The following is an 18,337-nucleotide window of genomic DNA, read 5'->3' as shown; positions in this document are numbered from 1 at the left end:
AAATTACGTATTTATTAAACACTTAAGAAGAAGGTGAATAGCATCAGTGATTCAGTTAAAAAAGTAACAATGAAAATTAAAGAAATGGTTCGAAGTGTCCTCCTTTTAAGAATAAATAGACCAGGAACGCAAGAAACAACAAAACCGGACTTCGAATGCGGAAATGAGGTTAAGTAAAAGTTGACTTTTTGTTGACATGTTGTGAATATTTGACAATTTGCAATTAGTAATGGATAAATTTAAAGGGGGTGGCAAATTCAAATTCCAGAGTCTTTTGTGATACGACATTCTTTTATAGACAGTTTGTATAAATTTCACACAGAGAGAAATTGGTTAATCATCACTTCATCAGTTAAGACTAATCAACTTCAGTTTAGGATGCCTTTTAGACAAGCGGTTTCTAAGCCGCCACTCTGAATTCTTGATACAAAAATTCATTGCTTTCATTTATTACTCAGCCCCCTCCAAAGGTGGTAACTGGTATAATGGAATAACTATTGCTAAAGACCTCATTAAAATATGCTCCAGCTTTCTATTTTTTTAACAAAACTCTACAGTCAACGTTATTTAACAATTCAAGACTTTTAGATTAAAAAAATCAATTTCACAGGACATAATCTTTATAGCACTCTCCGAACCTTTTATGCCGAGGTCTCAAGTAGAACGTAATTATCGACATCATCATCTACCATCGTTTCTTCAGTAACTAAACCTTTACACGAAACATTTTTTTTATATTACTACTCCTAAGCATAATACCCGTTTTAGACAATTTTTATCCTATCTGCAACACACTTTATAAGGAATTTGTTAAATCTAAATATGATCTAATTATTTCAATATTAAAAAAAATATATGTACTTGAAAAAATCTGCTTACTACGTCTTGAGTTTAAAAGATGGAAATTCTTTCATTTTTATGGACCAATAACTATACTATATTATTCTGTTCAAGTTTTTGAATATATATTACATAAATGTATGTATGTATCTAGTGTATCTATGAATGTATTAATAAAAAAATCACTCCATTCCAATGTGATGAAAAGGAGTTCAACAGAAAAAAACTAGTATGTTTGAAAACATCCAAAATTGGTTTGTTTGTAAAAAGGAAAATATGTAGAAGAAATATACTAACTATCGACCTAATTTTTTCATTTGTCATTTCTCTAAAATATCTGAAAAATCATGTGCAGTAATCTCTCTTGTCAAGGATCTAATAACAACTTATCACCACGGATGAAAGGCCCTCCACTATCCCCAAGTTGATCTTTTTCACTCAATCCCTAGAGTCTCTAGTCAGGTAAATTTTTATGTTGAATTTCCTGGCTACAAATCCAATTCGCTTAGACAAATTTCAGGAATATCACAAGGCTCTGCAGTTGACCCTTTTCTTTTTAATCTTTTATGATGTCAACACAAATTTAAATATTCTTTTCTTTCACTTTCCCGAACTGTAGATTTGAACTGAATCAAGTACCTACCAAGCCATGAATTTTACGAGAAAAGATTTTTTTTTTTTTTTAATTGCCATTCCCGTTTTTTGCCATACGGCTTTTTACGGTACCTTTCGGTCGGCAGTTTTTTCCATTCCAATTTCCTTGTTCCTTTGCCTTCTCAGGTGATGCGACGGGGCTCCGGGGTACTTTCCCCGGCCACCCACGTCCATTCCACCTCACATTCACAGACATACACAACATTTATACACCCATGGGCGCCTTTTCCCGACGGGACTCGAACCCGTGCTGACCTCGCGGTGGTGGCCGAAAGAGTGTTGATTCTTCCTTCCACCACCCTACCGTCAGCCCCGAGGAGACATACACACGCATCCATGGCCCGGCGGAGGTTCGTTCTTTTGAAAAAATCCTCCCCTTGCGGTGGGATTCGAACCCACTAGCATCGGGACCGCGACCTCGGAGTATTTTCTCCGACAGCCATGCAGCCACCGAGCCACAAACATTATTTTGTTTACTTTCTTGATTCCAATCTTCCTGTTCGTTCGTTACAAAATTTCTTTTTCTACTTTAGTGTCATAACGAGCATTTTGTGACACCGAAAACAGTTTCACAAAGGTCAATTTTATAGCATCGTTTCTAGTGATTATTGAAAGTGGGGTTGGTATTGATAGTAAATTTCAGTGTTAAATGTGATGTCATTTGAACCTGAATCCATGTTTAAATTAATGAAGCCGAAGTAGAAAAAATAGCCCTCTCGTTCGACAATTGACTGTCTTGTGCAACTCGTATAACAAAAGACTATTTCATAACCACATATTCTTATATGCCTGTTTAAAAAATGTTCGGGTAGACAGCAGCTGTGAAAAAACCATCGAAAACGTGTAACAGCTTTACATTATTACATACATGTAACCACAAACTAAGATTCACATAATCTAAGATAGAATTTTCAAACTACAGCCACAATCAAATATTAGTAACGGTGACTCATACTTATAGGAACCGTTCTCAAACCAAGACTATTTTTTTATATTGCTGAAACTGTTAAAACTGAAACTCATGCGAACATCTATGTGATCCTTAATGACATTTACGATTGCATGATTTAAGTGAAGCCGTAAATTTTCAAATCTTTTATTTTTCACAACCGTTCTTAACGGAAAATTGTTTGAAGCCTGTTGTATTATTAATCAATAATCATAGGTAAACTATTATTAAACAACAAAATTTCTTCGCTGAAATTGTATTAATCGGTTCGTTCTGAATGTTCAAGAATATTCACTTATAAGAAACTACTCTATAATTGGCAATTCAAATCGGTCATTAGAGTTTCACTGAACAGGAAGATTTAAAAATATTTCTATAAGACCTTATGGAGAGATATTTAACATTATGTAGCAACTTGTAGAGTTTTAAAACTCAGTAGGTAAATCGATACGTAAATTCTCATCAAATACTTTTTAATGGAAACAAAGGAGTTTCTTCACGATGAGTATCTTCCTGCACATTGTATACAGATATTACACGAAAACTGTTAATTTTTGAAACATAATGCAAGACTGTCAAAGAAATTAACGATAAAAGATGTCGTAAAGTGAGGTGCTAATTGGTTTTGTAAAAATTTTCAGATATTAATTCAATAAATAATATTTCTAGTGAAGGCAGGTTTCATATCAGAAAGTTGTAGGCGAAATTTATTTAAGAAAATTCACTAAGATCAGCCTCAGATATGTTAGGAGGAAATGAAATCTTCCAAGTATTCAAAGATGGCAGATAACAGATTCGTTGTGAACTCGTCCGGTATATTGGTAAAATAAGAATTAAATTCCTCAGCGGTGGATATTATGAGAAATGACATTTTTATTTTTGTGCCACAACAGACGGTTATTTGCCCTTAAAACGTCATAAGTCTGTTATCTACATTTTTGAACTGAACTGAATTATTTTTTAGTTATTTAATATGCGGAGCTAGATTACGATCATTAGTAGTCTGGCTAAAAACATAAACCCTTCTCGCATATTTTTAAATTAATTAATAAATCAAGAGATTTTAAAAAATATTATTGCTTAACTTCACGAATTTCCAAATTTTTGTTTGTAGTGGAGAGTTTGTACATCCAGTTGTTAAATTTTCTACAACTGTCAAATTAGGATTGTACGTAGAACACTTTCTATAAAGTTACATGAAGCACACATGAATAAATTACTTACAACGACCAGTCGAATAGTTTCAGAACTCGCCTATGGCTCGTGCCGCTAACTTTATGGGTAAAAGTAATAACTATTATACGCAAGTAAAAATACGACACTTTTTCTACGACGTACAAATTCATCATTTTCTCTAACAAAATGTATTACTCACTTCCTATTAATAAGACTCGCGAGTGAGGACATTTCAAATGAGTATTGCGCCACAACGTGCAATAATGAGCCATTCATACTCACGCTCGTGGACCACATCTTTGCTTAACAGAAATACAGAGTTATTCACGAGAGGGGTACTTCTGAATTTTTATTTTGCCGCAACCAACAATACAATGGCAATGACTACTAAATTAAATGTGTTATTTCTTTTAAATTAGAAATCAAAGTAAGTTGAATAGATTTGTCAGAAATATCAGATTGGCAGATAACCTGTATTTAATCAAAATTCAACAAATAAATTAATAAATTAAGTTAATGTAAAAGGTATTCGAAGTGTCTACCATCGGCTTGGAAACATCCGCAGCGGCGACAGAATTCCTTCCACGCTCTCGAAAATGAGGATCATATCAGTCTTTTCGTCGTTATTGTAAAAACAATGTTTTCGAATTGACAAAGATTTTTTGCTTTAACGTCAAAGAGACAGGACTAAGAGCCGTCGTGGATTCAGTTATAATTATTTTCAAAATTTGAAATCAAGATATTGTTGCAATGTGTATAATGGGTTGCGGCAAAAAGAAATTCAGAAATACCCCTCTCGTGAATAACCCTGTATATATTCCATATTTTTATATATTAGAATTAAAATAGCCTCTAGGAAAAGCAACCAATTTTTTACTACGATGTAGAAATTTATGTCGATCCCCAAAAGGGTGGCTTTTTAAGATTTCCCCTAAATTCAAATAAAATTGTTACAACGCTCCAGACAAAATTAAATTGCAAGAAGAACAAACTGAATTATGAAGAAGAAAACTTCCTCACTTTCATCATTTACAGCAGATTTTACATCCCGGTGACACAAGTTCTTTTAAAATACACACATCTGATTTTATCTAAAGAATGGAATTATCGATTTTTATAATTAAAATTTAAAATTGCACCAATAAATTTATTGGCTGACATTTGAATTTTATGTGAACAGTGTAGTACAATGTAGCTACAGCTGAGCACATCCAGATATACCAAAGTAAGAATGAGACTCTCGTGCACAATGGGTTGAATTTGAATAGCCCTTATCAAGAAGCCACCTCTTACACGAGTGGGCTTTATTAATGACACCGTCAATCTGTCAAATAATAAAGACCTCTCGCGCCCGTCTGCTGATTGACGTTCCTCCCTGAGAGCCCCTCGCGACATCCCCGATTCCTTAAACACCCCAATAAATCAGCCCTAACAAGCGGAAACTGAGAGGACCATATTTCGACGGGATTCGCGGAACGCAGGACGTGAACCCCTGTAAAACACGATGAATTTGAATTACACCGAAGTTCGCCCCCGCAAGCGATTTATTATGACGTTGTGCTTTTTCGATTGCAGCCGCCGCCGTCTACTTCGGCATGAGCGACATCAGCGTAACCGTCCCCATAGATAAGGGGAAGTTTCCCCTGGACAGCCGTCCTCTGGCAACTTTTCCCGCCGTGGCCGAGTCGAAGCTGAACTATTCGATCGTCGACGACGGCAAATACTTTAAGATCTCGTCGACGGGGGACGTCTCCTTCGCCAGGACATTCCTCGCTAAAAGTATAGTGTTATAAGGGATGGGGGGCGAGATTAATGTGTCACTTGCAGATCTGACGGCCATATCGGCGAGAGTAGCCGTGCAGGACGGTTCCGGTAAGGAAAATCGAACGTCTTTGAGCGTGGATGTGCTTCCATTGGAATCCTTCGATTGCGATTTGATCGTGGAGGATTTATGTTTCTGGAAGGCGGTCCAGTATCATATCAGCGAGAACACAAAACCCACCCTAATCGGGTCGCTGGCTTCGCCTCTTTTGCTCGAAATGTGTGCAACCTCCCAAATTAACTACAACCTACTCAGCAAAAACGAGGAGTTCAGGATAACGTCGACGGGTGGGTTGCACTACATTGAAACCACTGGACCGTTAGATAGGGAAACGAAATCGCAACATTCCCTCGAAGTGCTTTGCACCATCGAAAACCCACAACATTCCATTAGAAACGTCACGAGGACCTTACTGGTGTTAGTCAAGGATGTGGATGACAATCCTCCCAAAGCTCAAGAACGGATTATCAAGATAAACATGTCATCGCAGCATGTCCACAAGGTAAACCTCTCTTGTCGAGTCAAAAGTCGAGTAAGTTATTAAGACAACCTCTCGAAGGTCGATTTCGGAGTTGACGGATGGAGTCAACGACGCACTCCACCCTTCCATTCAAGCTTTCACTGAATTAAATCATTGTTAAGCGGCCCTATTCTCTTATCTCTATCAAAGACTATTAGGGAGATCATCACAACAGACTGCGCCCCAACCATCATCCAAATTACTTAATTTCGCCACACACCATTGCAATATTGTTCGCCAACAAATCCCTTAATAATTAAACATCTCGTCCTTTGCGCTCGCCGGCTCTTGCAACATCACGAAAATGAAAACATTTATAATTCATCATTCCTCAACTTTCCGCTAGTTTAGAATATTGACAGGGACATTCCGTTCGAATTCGGTTGCATCCATATGTCTGCGTCATTACGGAAAAAAGTTAACTGGCGACCTTTTGTATAAGACACAAATGTTTAATGAACTGCTGGCAGTGAACACGTCAACGATTCTAAAGGAGCCGGAACACGCACCAGGACGAACGCGTATATCTACTGATTATCCTAATGAAGCGCAGAAAGAGATAGTTTGGTAGTTTGCAAGGACAATAACTCAAGACATTAGTGACGTGCCATTAGCAGGAGCAGTCAGATAAAATACTATTGGTTCGCAGAAGATTGGTTGGCACAAATTAAAGAGTTTTATTAATTAAATGTAATATGGGCGACGGTGTCTTTACTTATATACATGGCTGTAACTCAGACTACCCTCAAGTTTTTTATCGCCTTCATTCACTCCGAGTCTTCTCTACTCGTATTATGCCAACCTACTACAGCTATTTAGAATACGTCTCAACGTATATTTTTTGTCTAACTTATACCTCATAAACTTTTATCAGTGACAATTAAGCTTAACCATCCATGGATAATTAAAAGATACAGTTACAGCTGAATAGCTCTTTTACTAATAAGTAAATTCCCATTTTACATTTTTCGACAGTCAATTTTTGTGTTTTTCATGACACAGTAGCATATTTCCCGGAATTATTCAGTTTTGTTTTATTCCTTTTACCTAAAAGATTACTTTACAAATGCTCATTTTACGAGATTTCAAGTTAATTTCCTTCTTTCAAATAAATTCCTGATTCTCTCCATTACCTTTATTGTTTTTATCAGTAGGAGAGTCCTATCTGAGCATTTGTCTTTTCCAACTTCGATGCTCCTTCTTACTTGTTTGCTCCACAATATACTCTCCAAGTTAACAATTTATAACACAATAAAAACATCAGACTTAAGAATTCTAGCAGTTTATTTTAATAAATTATTTTCAAACCTTTTAAGTGACTTCCTTGATTTATTTTAAAAAATCTTAAAAACATTCCAGACAAATTAAGAAATAATTGTCAACTTTTAGGCACTCCACAACAAAAATACAAACGTTTGTAACGAGCGTTCAAAAAATTGTGATCAATCAGGTTTTCGCTCTCTTTCACAAACGCAGATCGTCTGATTAGCTGGTAGGCTTCGATGCTTCCTATACATAACCTCACCTAGTAGCACTATATGGCACTAAAAAACCCAGAAAAATTCTCATTGGTGCGTTCTAGAATAATTTGTTTTTTTGCAAAATAAAAAATGCTCGCCACTGCTTGTTCACAAAATAAATGACGTTTGACTGAAATTATGCCATACGTGAACCGGAGCTAAAAGAAACACCAGACCACCACAAAATTTTTTGACCGCTCTTTATAAATATGTAAAAGAACAGCCGATGTATGCGTGTGAAAATTTAGTGATCTGTTTCCAAAAGAAGCAAAAGATGCAGTGATCACATTTTTCTTCATAATCTCTCTAGAAGATAACACACTTACTCCAGTTTCAATGCACTCTTCTTAAAAGGAATCACTTCTTTATTTATTAAAAAATTATTTGAAAAGAAAAAAAAATTCAATTTAGAGAAAAGGAAAGAATCCAGTGGGTTATATTCCGAGAATACCAAATCGACAGTACTACCTTATCTTTTGTTTTATCGAAAAGTTTGTCTGAGGTTGATCGTACTTACGGATATGTACGGGTACACTTGCTTTGCACAGTCGTTTTATTGGTTGCCTACCTCTCGAAAATTCTATTAAAAATTGATTAATCTTCAATGGGAAAACCCATTTTGCCACTTATTCTGAAATAATTGTTATAATGCATTCATTTTTGTAATGACGAACTACCTGGAACATTTTTTTTTGTTAGATTTTTTTACAAAATAAATGAAAATTAGACAGCTGGCAATGATTTAATTGTCATGTCATATTATTGTCACTGCCAAAATGAATGAATTTCCAAAACGGAGTAAAGCATCAATAAGCAAGCAAACGAACCAGCACATTTTAAAGGCTTTCAACAAAATAAAAGAAATTACTCATGGAGATAATGGAAACGCAAGTACGAAAAGTACAAAATTGTAGAAGCAGTGGCGGATGTTTTTTGGGTAAATTCTAATCTAAAATAAAACTCTCCCTAAGTGCTGTACAGGCTTCAGTCCCAGAAGTATGTACAAAATTTTAAATGAAGGACAAGGACAAGGCTTATGGGAAACTTTAGCATTCATGACATATCCACAATTATTGTTAATTTGGTTGAAGAGACGAGGATGAGTAGCAAAATGCAAAATTATTTCATTGTTACGTTCAACTGCCTTTTTGTATTTGTTTAGTGCAACTTTGCTTTTTTTTCAAAATAATTAAACAAATTTAATTTCACAATACTTTGATTGGGACCAGTTTTGACAGAACAAATGACGTGACCCATAACCTAACTTTTTAAAAGCCCAAATTCGCGGTAAAAAGATGTGTTCACAAAACAAAAGTCACTAAATTTAGTAACTTTAGTTCGTCATTACAAAAATGAATCTACTATACTTACAATTTCAGTACAGTACCGTAATAATTACAGTATAGTAAACTTTGCCGAAATCGAAAAATTGTTCTCTGGGTTAACAACAGCTCATCGTTGACGTTTCTTTGACATCACCGAAAAACCTGCTTACCAGTGGCGTCGCGTTTGGCAATAAAGCTGGTAAAGCACCCATTTTTACGAATGTAAAATGATGCTCTTGTTCATTTTATAAATTTTCTCCATTATTAGATAATAATAATAATAATAAAATGCACAAATATAATTCCAACGTCTAAAATTTATGAGGTACCATGTATTATAAATTAGGTAGCATTTGGGACCACAAATTGTATACGCCCATGCATTGAACGCTTATTTGCATAGAATTGCGCTACGACATGACCGGTAATTTGTAACGCCTGCTCTGTTTTGTTTTCTTTTGATCACATTGTAAAAGTGCTTTGGTAACAGTGCTTTTGGCATGTGTGGCAAACGCTCAGTAAGGCAAGATCTTCTTTGCTATTCCTGGTCTCTACTTGCGAATTTTTCTACATATTATCTGACCAGTAAATTCCAAAATACACTCCAGTGGTGGTCAAACCTCTTGGCAGATAATCTGTGATTATTATTTCTCTGGAATTCCAAAAGACTGACGCCGGTGAAAGGAACTTTTTTCTTTTTCGGAGGAACAAAGTCGCCGATGTATAGTATTACACCCATGTTTTATCATTTATCAATGTTGATAAATCGTATCAACATTTTTAATTTAATTTATGGTAAATTATTCTAAAACGTTCTTTCCAACTTTGCAACCTTTGCTTAGATGTCAACCATCACGACATCCATCTTTTGTCACAGTATAGGTCATTTTTTATTTTCTGTTCATTTCTGTTTTAAATCTCATTTACATTTAAAGAAGTTGTCAGTTTTCTTTATTTTCCTTGTTATTGAATTTTCTGTCTATTGGTTCTAATAGTGTGAGTTAATTTCTAAAATATCCTTTTTTGCTAATCAATATTTTTCTTAATGTTGTTCACACACTTTTTTGTAATTCATCTTTTACACTGATTATTTCCTGTTTCGTTTTTGAAAATTTTGTATATAATTTCTACATTTACTCTTCCTAGTTTTTTTTATTAACCGATTTATACATATTTGTTATTTTATGACTCTCTTTGAATATGTTCCACCACTGACATGGCAGTTAACCTGTATTCAGAATGAACATAAAAAAATGAGAGCACAGTATCGAGGCCGGACATTGGACATTTCTATCGTGTAATGATAATTTCTTTGAATCACATCCACCAAATCGAGTAATCAAACCATGAATTACCACAGAACGTGATTCCCCCACCAGACATCCATCCAAACACTGACCGCACCCGACATATTACATATTATTATTATTTTGCCATTTTCTACTATTTGTATTATATTTTTCAATTGTTCATTGCTTCATCAGTCAATCTGCCTCTCATTGTCTGAGGATCTTAACTTAAACATTCTATCAATCTAATTATTGATTAGCGATACGTAATTTTACTCCCCTGTCATGAAACTAAATGCTACAACTACAGAAGTTATAATTAGTGTTGAAGCTATTCGGCATAAGTTCTCCACTGGAGGGAAATTAATTTATGATTTGCAATTGCACATGGCAGTCAGGAAATTAGAAATAACCTATTAAAAAAAGTAGACTTTTAATCCATTAACCTATTTGCCTTAACTTTAAAAAGTATAATGTAGATTCATATTTATTATTTCTGCAAGACGAGCTTTCCCAGTTACTGTACGGAAGTGCAGTCCATTTTTGCTAAAGCTCACTTCCAATTACATTCCCAGTCGCATCTTAATCCACATCCACCGAGGCCTTTCAGCCTCGCAGCCGTGAAAAAGGGGACGAGCCATAAAGCGAGCATGAACAGGATCGTATATCTTATATTAAAATACGATACGATCCCAGAATTCCAGGAACGGCATCACAAAATATGTCCTTTAATCTCGCGATTATCTCTGGATTATTTTATAAAACTCGCCGAGACAAATCTTAACACGTAAAACTGTAAACAAACGCGTCCTGGAAGAGATTAGAAGCGGGATCAGAGCGGCTGCAGTTTCGGTGATTCGTTGAGTTTTAGATAACATCTGCATTGCGACAAAACCGTTCTAAATCCTAACCTGCACCATTAACTGTTATTTAAATGGTGTGATAGGCGCGACGTCCCAACTTGGTTGAATGTCGTAAACTCCGCCGTTATCGCCTACAACTAAACTAAAACAACGAAATGGTACCGATTTGACGATGGAGTGAATTCTACTTCAGGCTGAAACGTACGGCTTCAGCGGAGCTTTCAATCGGAACAATTGAGTCGGTTAAGCGCGTCGAAAACAATAGCCAATGTTTAAACAATTTGGTTTGATTTACAGGACGATGTCGTTGCCCACAAGGATTTAATTTTCTACGATAGAGACTCGGCCGCGGTGAACAGATACAAACCCACCGTTCTGAACGATACGCTGAAAATCCTGAAAGCTCAGTGCAACAAGTTCCAGGACGACTACTCGAAGCAGGAAGTCCAAACCGTTGTCCATTGCAGTAAGTTTAACGCCCGGATTTCTCTTATCTCGATTAATTCTTTTGTCGCTTCCGCTTATTAAATTGCATTTTTTTGGGTAAGCACGCACGAGTTGACAGATAATTAACAAGCACGCGCACACGCCTCGATTCCGAAAAATCAACAAAAATATGTACGCAGCTATTACAATCAAATTAGGCGGAAAATAGTGATGGACGTAGGACAGTAATTACATCATGACATTTCCTCTCTTTGCAGAATTAAAATTCACGAAAAGTGTCCCGATCGAGGGGTGGACTTACTCGGTGGTGCTCCAGCTGAACGATACCGCCCTTATTAATGGGAACAAGACCGTGAGTCCTCTTTAAATTCATTACGTGTTTTTGACCGACCCAATTAGGTGATGTTGCAGTTTATGTTCTCCGTCATAAATTTTGTGCAAACTCATCACGCTTTGTTTTATTTACGAGATTCGGCCAATAAATAATTAAGGACGAGATAATATCGAGCGATTATCCTTCTCCACGATATACAGGTCTTCCGGTTAATTCCAGGTAACGGTTCCTATTGATTTGTATTTTCCCAACGAGTCCGGGCACCATCCGGAGCTCTACAAGGAGCAAATGAAGATGAAGCCGCCCCACCTCTACCCCTCCAATAAAGTGAAAATTTTCAGGTGATTATCCTGCTTTAAAAACTTCCAAAACTCTATCACGTCTCGCTTCAGAACGGCAGCGCCTTTGGCCAGGTTAACACAACCTCCTCTTAAGAATATGAATGGGGCGAGGAACTTCAGCGTGAGACCCGTGAACCCCAAACACAGGGATATATTCCTCGTGACCCAATCGCGCGGGATTGTTTACGTTCACGATTCCGGAAATTTAAGGAATGCTCCTGAATACGTGAGGTGCGCTCGGGATCGCTCCACAAATCCAGATCTAACCCGCAGATTTCAGACTGAATATTTCCTGGACCGACAACAACAACACTCTGAAGTTTGACGAGATCGATGCTCACGTAGTGAACGAACCCACGAAGACTTGCGACGAAGTCGTCAAGATTCACGATTGGACTTTTTGTTCTCAATACGCTACTCCTGAAGAATGCTTGAATTCGACGGCTTGTGCTCTATCGACCGGCGGGTCTGCAAGTGTTGCGAAAAGGTAAACAAGCGGTTTCAATAACGTCGAAGTGGAGTTTAAGTACCGAGTCGAAGAACACGATCGGCTGGAGTAAACCCCAGGCGATAGCCTTTTCCTGCAATAAAACTTTTTTTAATTAGAAGAGTACTAAATCTGGTAATTGCTTCGGAGAATTGATGGGGTTGTTGTTCCAGGGAGGGCCCGCAGCGCTGCATGTGGAGGGGCGACAGGAATCCTTCTAATGAGCCTACAACTCTCTACTCCACCTGCACTCCGGATGTAGCGACTTGTCCCGATGAAGTTTGCGACGAACTTGAACAACTACACGACTCCATTTGTCCCCAAGATTGTGCAAGTAAGTTTGCACCCCCGCCGCTTCATTTTGTCCTTTCGCTAACATGGGAATGTGACCGAGCAAACGCTCGATGAAACTAACATCTATTCTCATTAATAAGATTGAGGATAAGGATTTTTGGATCTCACTAACTTCAAAATGACATTTCGCAAACGCAACAGTTAACCGCGAACGTAGATTTCGCGCACTATTGCTTCAAAGTCATCCAAAAAGGATTCTGAAAATAATTTGACTTGATAATAATAAAATCTGCTTTACAAAACGTCATTTCTCCAATTTGGATGTTGAAAATTTCGAAAGAATGAAAATAAATCGCTATTAATTCGATTGACACTTGGGCAAGCGCCATCTATTCACTAAAATGGAAACTATTGGAAATAATTTTAAAATGCTAATCTTCTTTTCAAAAAATATTGTACCTACAGTGAGGGACATGGAATCCTGGGCAGTCTGTTATTGTCATTTCAAAAAGTGTCAATGTAAATGCACCTTTACCGTCATTATGATTGATGTTTTCAAAAAAACTGTCAACTTGGTTATGAGTAGCTAAGGTATGGTTTAGAAATTTTGACAACTGAATCACACATCTGCCCAGTTTTCCGTGTCCCCAATAGTACAAACCTCGATGCGCGAAGACGTATTCGGCACATTCGCGCAAATGAAGCACTTGCTCCTTCGTCGCTTGTGCTTCAAATAATGCGCTCATGTGCGAAAAATGTCTTCTCGCAATCGGTTCGTAAAATAACTATTTTAACAATAGCTATTACCATAGATATATACTATAGTGATTACTACGTACTTCACAGCAAACTCGTACCTGAATATCGTATAAAAAAGTGGGCATACCGAACAATTCAAAAGAATTATCATTACTTGGTAGAAATAATATCTGTGATGATAAATAAATTTCGCAAGAAATTGAGTGTCATCCTATTTCTTGTAGAGGATGTTCTGATTCCCTCGGAGAAAAATAGAGCAACTGGCCGTGGCATCTTCAGAGGGTCCGGTGTGTGCACTTGCAGTACACTATCCTGCCACTGCAATCCTATAGAATACAACAGATTATCCAAAAGACGTAAAACGACAAAACCTCCAGAAACCACCACAACTCTCAACCAGACGCTCTTCATCCAAGCCAACGTCAGCAAACACACCGCCAATGTAACAAAAATCCTCGGAATAGAACTGGCTCGTTGCGGCACAACTTGCGTTTTCGGAATAGTCGCCGGAGTGTTATTTCTCGGGGGTGCCGTGGCTCTGATAGTCATCTGCTGGCGGCTAGACAGCGTCCACAAAGCCTTCCGCAACAAATTCAACGAAGAGAACCAGGACCTGTCCGCGGCCGCCGCCCTCTCCGACTACATCGACCGCTCGATGCCCGACCCCTTACCCTTAAATTTCGACATGACGATGTCTCTAGTTGACACCAGCATCTTAAATATCATCAACAAGTATGCGGTAATGTTGCGCTTTTCAACGTCACTCATTAGTCGGTAACTCGATCTAACACTGCAGCCCGACCCGAAATGGGAATTCCCCCGAAACCAACTCATCATCGAGCAAACACTCGGAGAAGGCGAATTCGGAAAGGTTCTCAGAGCTAAGGCGCTAGACATCGCGGGGCAATCAGGTGGGTTTGTCTAGCTTTCAATTCAGAAGTGAGAGCTGATTTGTAGGGTACACCACGGTCGCGGTGAAAACGCTCAAGGATGACGCGAGGGAGTCGGAGCTGAACGACCTCCTCTCCGAATATCAGCTCCTCAAGGAAGTCTCCCACCCCAACGTTATCCGTCTTCTCGGCGTTTGTACCGCTCCGGGAGGTCCGATTTATTTGATTATAGAGTTTGCCGAGCACGGATCGTTAAGGTAAACCCCACCGCTAACACCGACTGAGACATTACTTGTGGCTGTTGTCGCAGAAATTATTTAAGAAGAAGTAGACACCTGAAATCCGAGTGTGGCAGGCTGCCGACTTCGGCATTCGACGAAACTGAGATTCATTACGACGAGCCGAATATATCCAAAGTCACACCTAAGGAGATCCTGTCCTTTGCCTGGCAGATCTGTAAAGGGATGGCTTACTTAAGCGAGATCAAAGTAAAAGTTTTTCTATTTTCTCTGAGATATCTTAAAAGTCGTTTTTCAGTTGGTCCACAGAGATTTAGCTGCTAGAAACGTTTTATTGGCCGCCGACAAAATATGCAAAATATCCGATTTCGGACTGACGCGAGATATCTACGAAGACGACGCTTACTTCAAACGGAGCAAAGGAAGAGGTGAATTGATCGCTCGCCATAGAAAAACTTAACATATTCCTCGAACAATTTTTTTTCGAACTCCCGACCAACTTTTAAATTAAAGCCATTAATCATGCGCAAGCTTTCAGTCTAAAGCTCATTCTTTTTTAGTTCCGGTGAAGTGGATGGCACCCGAGTCGCTATCTGACCACGTATACACCAATAAATCAGACGTGTGGAGTTTCGGGATCCTAGTGTGGGAGTTGGTGACGTTGGGAGCGACCCCGTACCCCGGAATCGCCGTCCAGAATCTCTTCCACCTATTACGTCAAGGCTACAGGATGGAGCGCCCGGACAATTGTTCCCCAACTCTGTACAACATAATGAGGAGCTGTTGGCACATCGACCCCGAACAAAGGCCCACATTTCAGGAACTGTCGGCTCTCTGGGAAAAAATGTTGAGTGATGAAGTCGAGTACTTGGACCTGGCTAATAACGCCATACATAACAGAAGCTACTTTTGCTCGCCGTTCGAGGACGGTTCAGGTAATTTGTAACACTCCAGTTTCTGGATTTAAGGGTTTGCGTTTCCAGACCCCTCGGAGAAATCCGAAACGAATCCTTTAAACTATCTGTCAAAATCCCAATCCTACATTAAGTGCGGATCGGCGGATAAGTTTCAGGAAACTTCGAGTTTTCTTAAAGAGCCGGATAATAACCAGAATGACATCAATACTCAAGGATACGAAACGCCTGTGAAAATACCGAAGAAGATTCAAACGCCCACCAACGATTGTCCACAATATTACACAGACATGGCGTCTGGAAAAAGTAATTGAAATTGTTGGCTCTAGTTAAATTTTCGTGACGAATTTACGATTATGAAACGAACAAGTGGCTTCGGTCCTGTGATGACCTGTGAGTGGTTGGGAGATACGTTATTACCTTACAATAATCAACTAAATATCTAAATAATTTTTATATTGTGAAAACAACCATAATCAAATTGTAGCAAGTAGACAAAAAGTATTAGGCAACTCACTCCAAATAATTAGAGTCGGCATAAACTATTTTTATGTACATTATAAAAAATAAAAGAACTAAATGCATTGAATAAATATTACGACTGCTTGGCATTAACTGAATGTATTGATGTATCGACGAAATAATAAATCGTTTATATTACACATTTTTTCTGTTGTGTTTTATTTAAAAATTCAAAAGCAAACTCTCCACCTTTATCTAAACCTATGGACACCCAATTGCTAAGCATAATTAAGTAATTTGGAAACACTAACGCTGTTTATCTAATCTATTTTTTTTTTATATTTTTGGAATCAGATGAACTCTGAACTATTTTCTTCATTTAATCATTTTAAGCTGTTTTTGAAAAAAAAATTAAGGAAATTGCACATTATTCAGTTTGTTATGGTAAAAACTAAAAATTGGTGCACAAAAAATCGAAACTGAGCTGATAAACTTGCCAAAAAAATAAACCATTTTGCTGTGACGAAAAAAATTGTGTACGACATTCACTGCAACATACATATAAATGATAATAAATATCTCTGGCATATTTGCGAAAAGCTAAAATCCTTCTATTTGAAATGCAGCTCAGACTTACAAAGTTCCGTCCTCTTAATAAATGAGACAGCGGAGATGAAAATGCATTACTTAAAAAGGACCTGCATTCCCGCAGCAATTACTAAAGTCAGAAAAAGACAACGAACAGCACTTTCACAAATACGCAAAAACGCACAGTAAAATTTTATTATTAGTTTAATAATACTCGTAACTAAAGGTGATTCAAGGGAATCACCGCTGTGTTTTTAAAAAAATACATTTCCTCAACTCACATTAGAATATCCCCTTTAGAAACTGTGTTGGTATAAACAACTACAATGTTTCCACAAACCAAATGGAAAAGGTAACAAAGGTATCGGAGGCCAGCATAATCCTGTGTGGGTCTTCAGATTCGGCATTCAAAAGATAAAAAGTGAAGCGTCAATTCCAGTCAATGGTTATTTTACTTGTGAGTGTGTCGTCGCCGTCGGGATATTTAGAACCAATTAAAAATTTGCGTGATTATCACCTGTTTGTATAAGTCTATTACGCCACACAAGACATTTTTAATTTATTTCCTTTTAATAATTGAATTTGAATTGTATTTACACAGACAGACTGTCATTAAAATGCGTTCAGAAAATTTAAGCAGTATGAAACTCATCAAAACAGATTACTTTTCTATTTATCATTTTTTCGAAAAATCTTTCTAAACCCAGATAAAATTTTAATTAGTTTGAGCGTAAATTCTGGTAAGTACCCACCAATGTGTCAGCGCGTGCATTAAAAGCGAAAGGAGATAAAAACTTAGGTAAGTAATCAAGCAAAAACCAATAAAATTCTTTGTTCGTAGTGAGAGTGACATTGAAGTTACGCACCACACTTGATCAAGGGCACTAACCTTTAAATTAAATGTTCGAAATGACACCCTCCGTTATCGATGCACGCTCTTGAGCCCTTCGAGCCGTAGAAATTTTGTTGAATTGACTCAGCAGCATTATTCACACAATCTGTTTTGAATGGCTCCATAAACAAAGTCACAGGGTTTTAAGTCTGGTGATCGAGCTGGCCATAGACTATGTACCGATTTTCTAAATTAGCGTCCAACCAATTTTTGTCATACCGTGCACTGGGAGCGGACGTTCCCTCATGTACCTACATATCCCTCCGAACTACGGTGTGATCAAGAGTCTGTTGGTAACAATGAAATTTGACAAATTTGAAATTTACCAACAAAGGTTAATTTTTGTAATAGGATAAACATAACCGGCATAACCAAAAATGTTTTTAATGTCGTCTCAACCTAAAAAAACCGATCAGTGCCAATTGCGAGACAAAAAACACCAGTACTTTTCAATTGTTTCATTGCCAACAGACTCAGTCATTGTTTTTCACGCTGTAGTTACGGCACGTCATTCAGAAGGTCATTTAGCACATTGAGTGGTATGAATAAAAAAAACCATTCTTCCCCAACAGCTTGCAGTTGCAGAATTTCAAGCCACGGCGAGATCTTGAACGGTCTCAATCTCAGTTGGCAGGACTAAAAGTAGGTATGTACTACCATAATCCTTGACTGCATTCACAAAGGTACGTGGACAGGGAACCTGGCGACCGAGACATCTGTCCATGTAGAAAC

At 37.7% G+C, this 18,337-nt stretch overlaps 1 protein-coding gene across 1 annotated transcript in view; it reads left to right on the top strand.

The window, feature by feature from the left end:
• Ret (Ret oncogene) overlaps nt 1-16,318 on the top strand; it is a 33,509-nt gene extending 17,191 nt beyond the window's left edge. Inside the window, exons 2-16 of the mRNA XM_069042641.1 lie at nt 5,195-5,398; nt 5,447-5,943; nt 11,256-11,424; nt 11,663-11,757; nt 11,959-12,080; nt 12,132-12,311; nt 12,361-12,567; nt 12,741-12,901; nt 13,845-14,359; nt 14,417-14,531; nt 14,578-14,767; nt 14,821-14,998; nt 15,048-15,177; nt 15,310-15,684; nt 15,733-16,318. Of these exons, the coding sequence (XP_068898742.1) occupies nt 5,195-5,398; nt 5,447-5,943; nt 11,256-11,424; nt 11,663-11,757; nt 11,959-12,080; nt 12,132-12,311; nt 12,361-12,567; nt 12,741-12,901; nt 13,845-14,359; nt 14,417-14,531; nt 14,578-14,767; nt 14,821-14,998; nt 15,048-15,177; nt 15,310-15,684; nt 15,733-15,977 (3,383 nt within the window). The 3' untranslated portion in view covers nt 15,978-16,318. The remainder of the gene's footprint in view (nt 1-5,194; nt 5,399-5,446; nt 5,944-11,255; nt 11,425-11,662; nt 11,758-11,958; nt 12,081-12,131; nt 12,312-12,360; nt 12,568-12,740; nt 12,902-13,844; nt 14,360-14,416; nt 14,532-14,577; nt 14,768-14,820; nt 14,999-15,047; nt 15,178-15,309; nt 15,685-15,732) is intronic.
• Nucleotides 16,319-18,337: the final 2,019 nt, after the last annotated feature.

Source organism: Tenebrio molitor, chromosome 3 (genome assembly GCF_963966145.1).
Source record: "Tenebrio molitor chromosome 3, icTenMoli1.1, whole genome shotgun sequence".
NCBI lineage: Eukaryota > Metazoa > Arthropoda > Insecta > Coleoptera > Tenebrionidae > Tenebrio > Tenebrio molitor.
The sequence above is the reverse complement of the archived record's forward strand: the minus strand, read 5'-3'. Positions and strand labels throughout refer to the sequence as shown.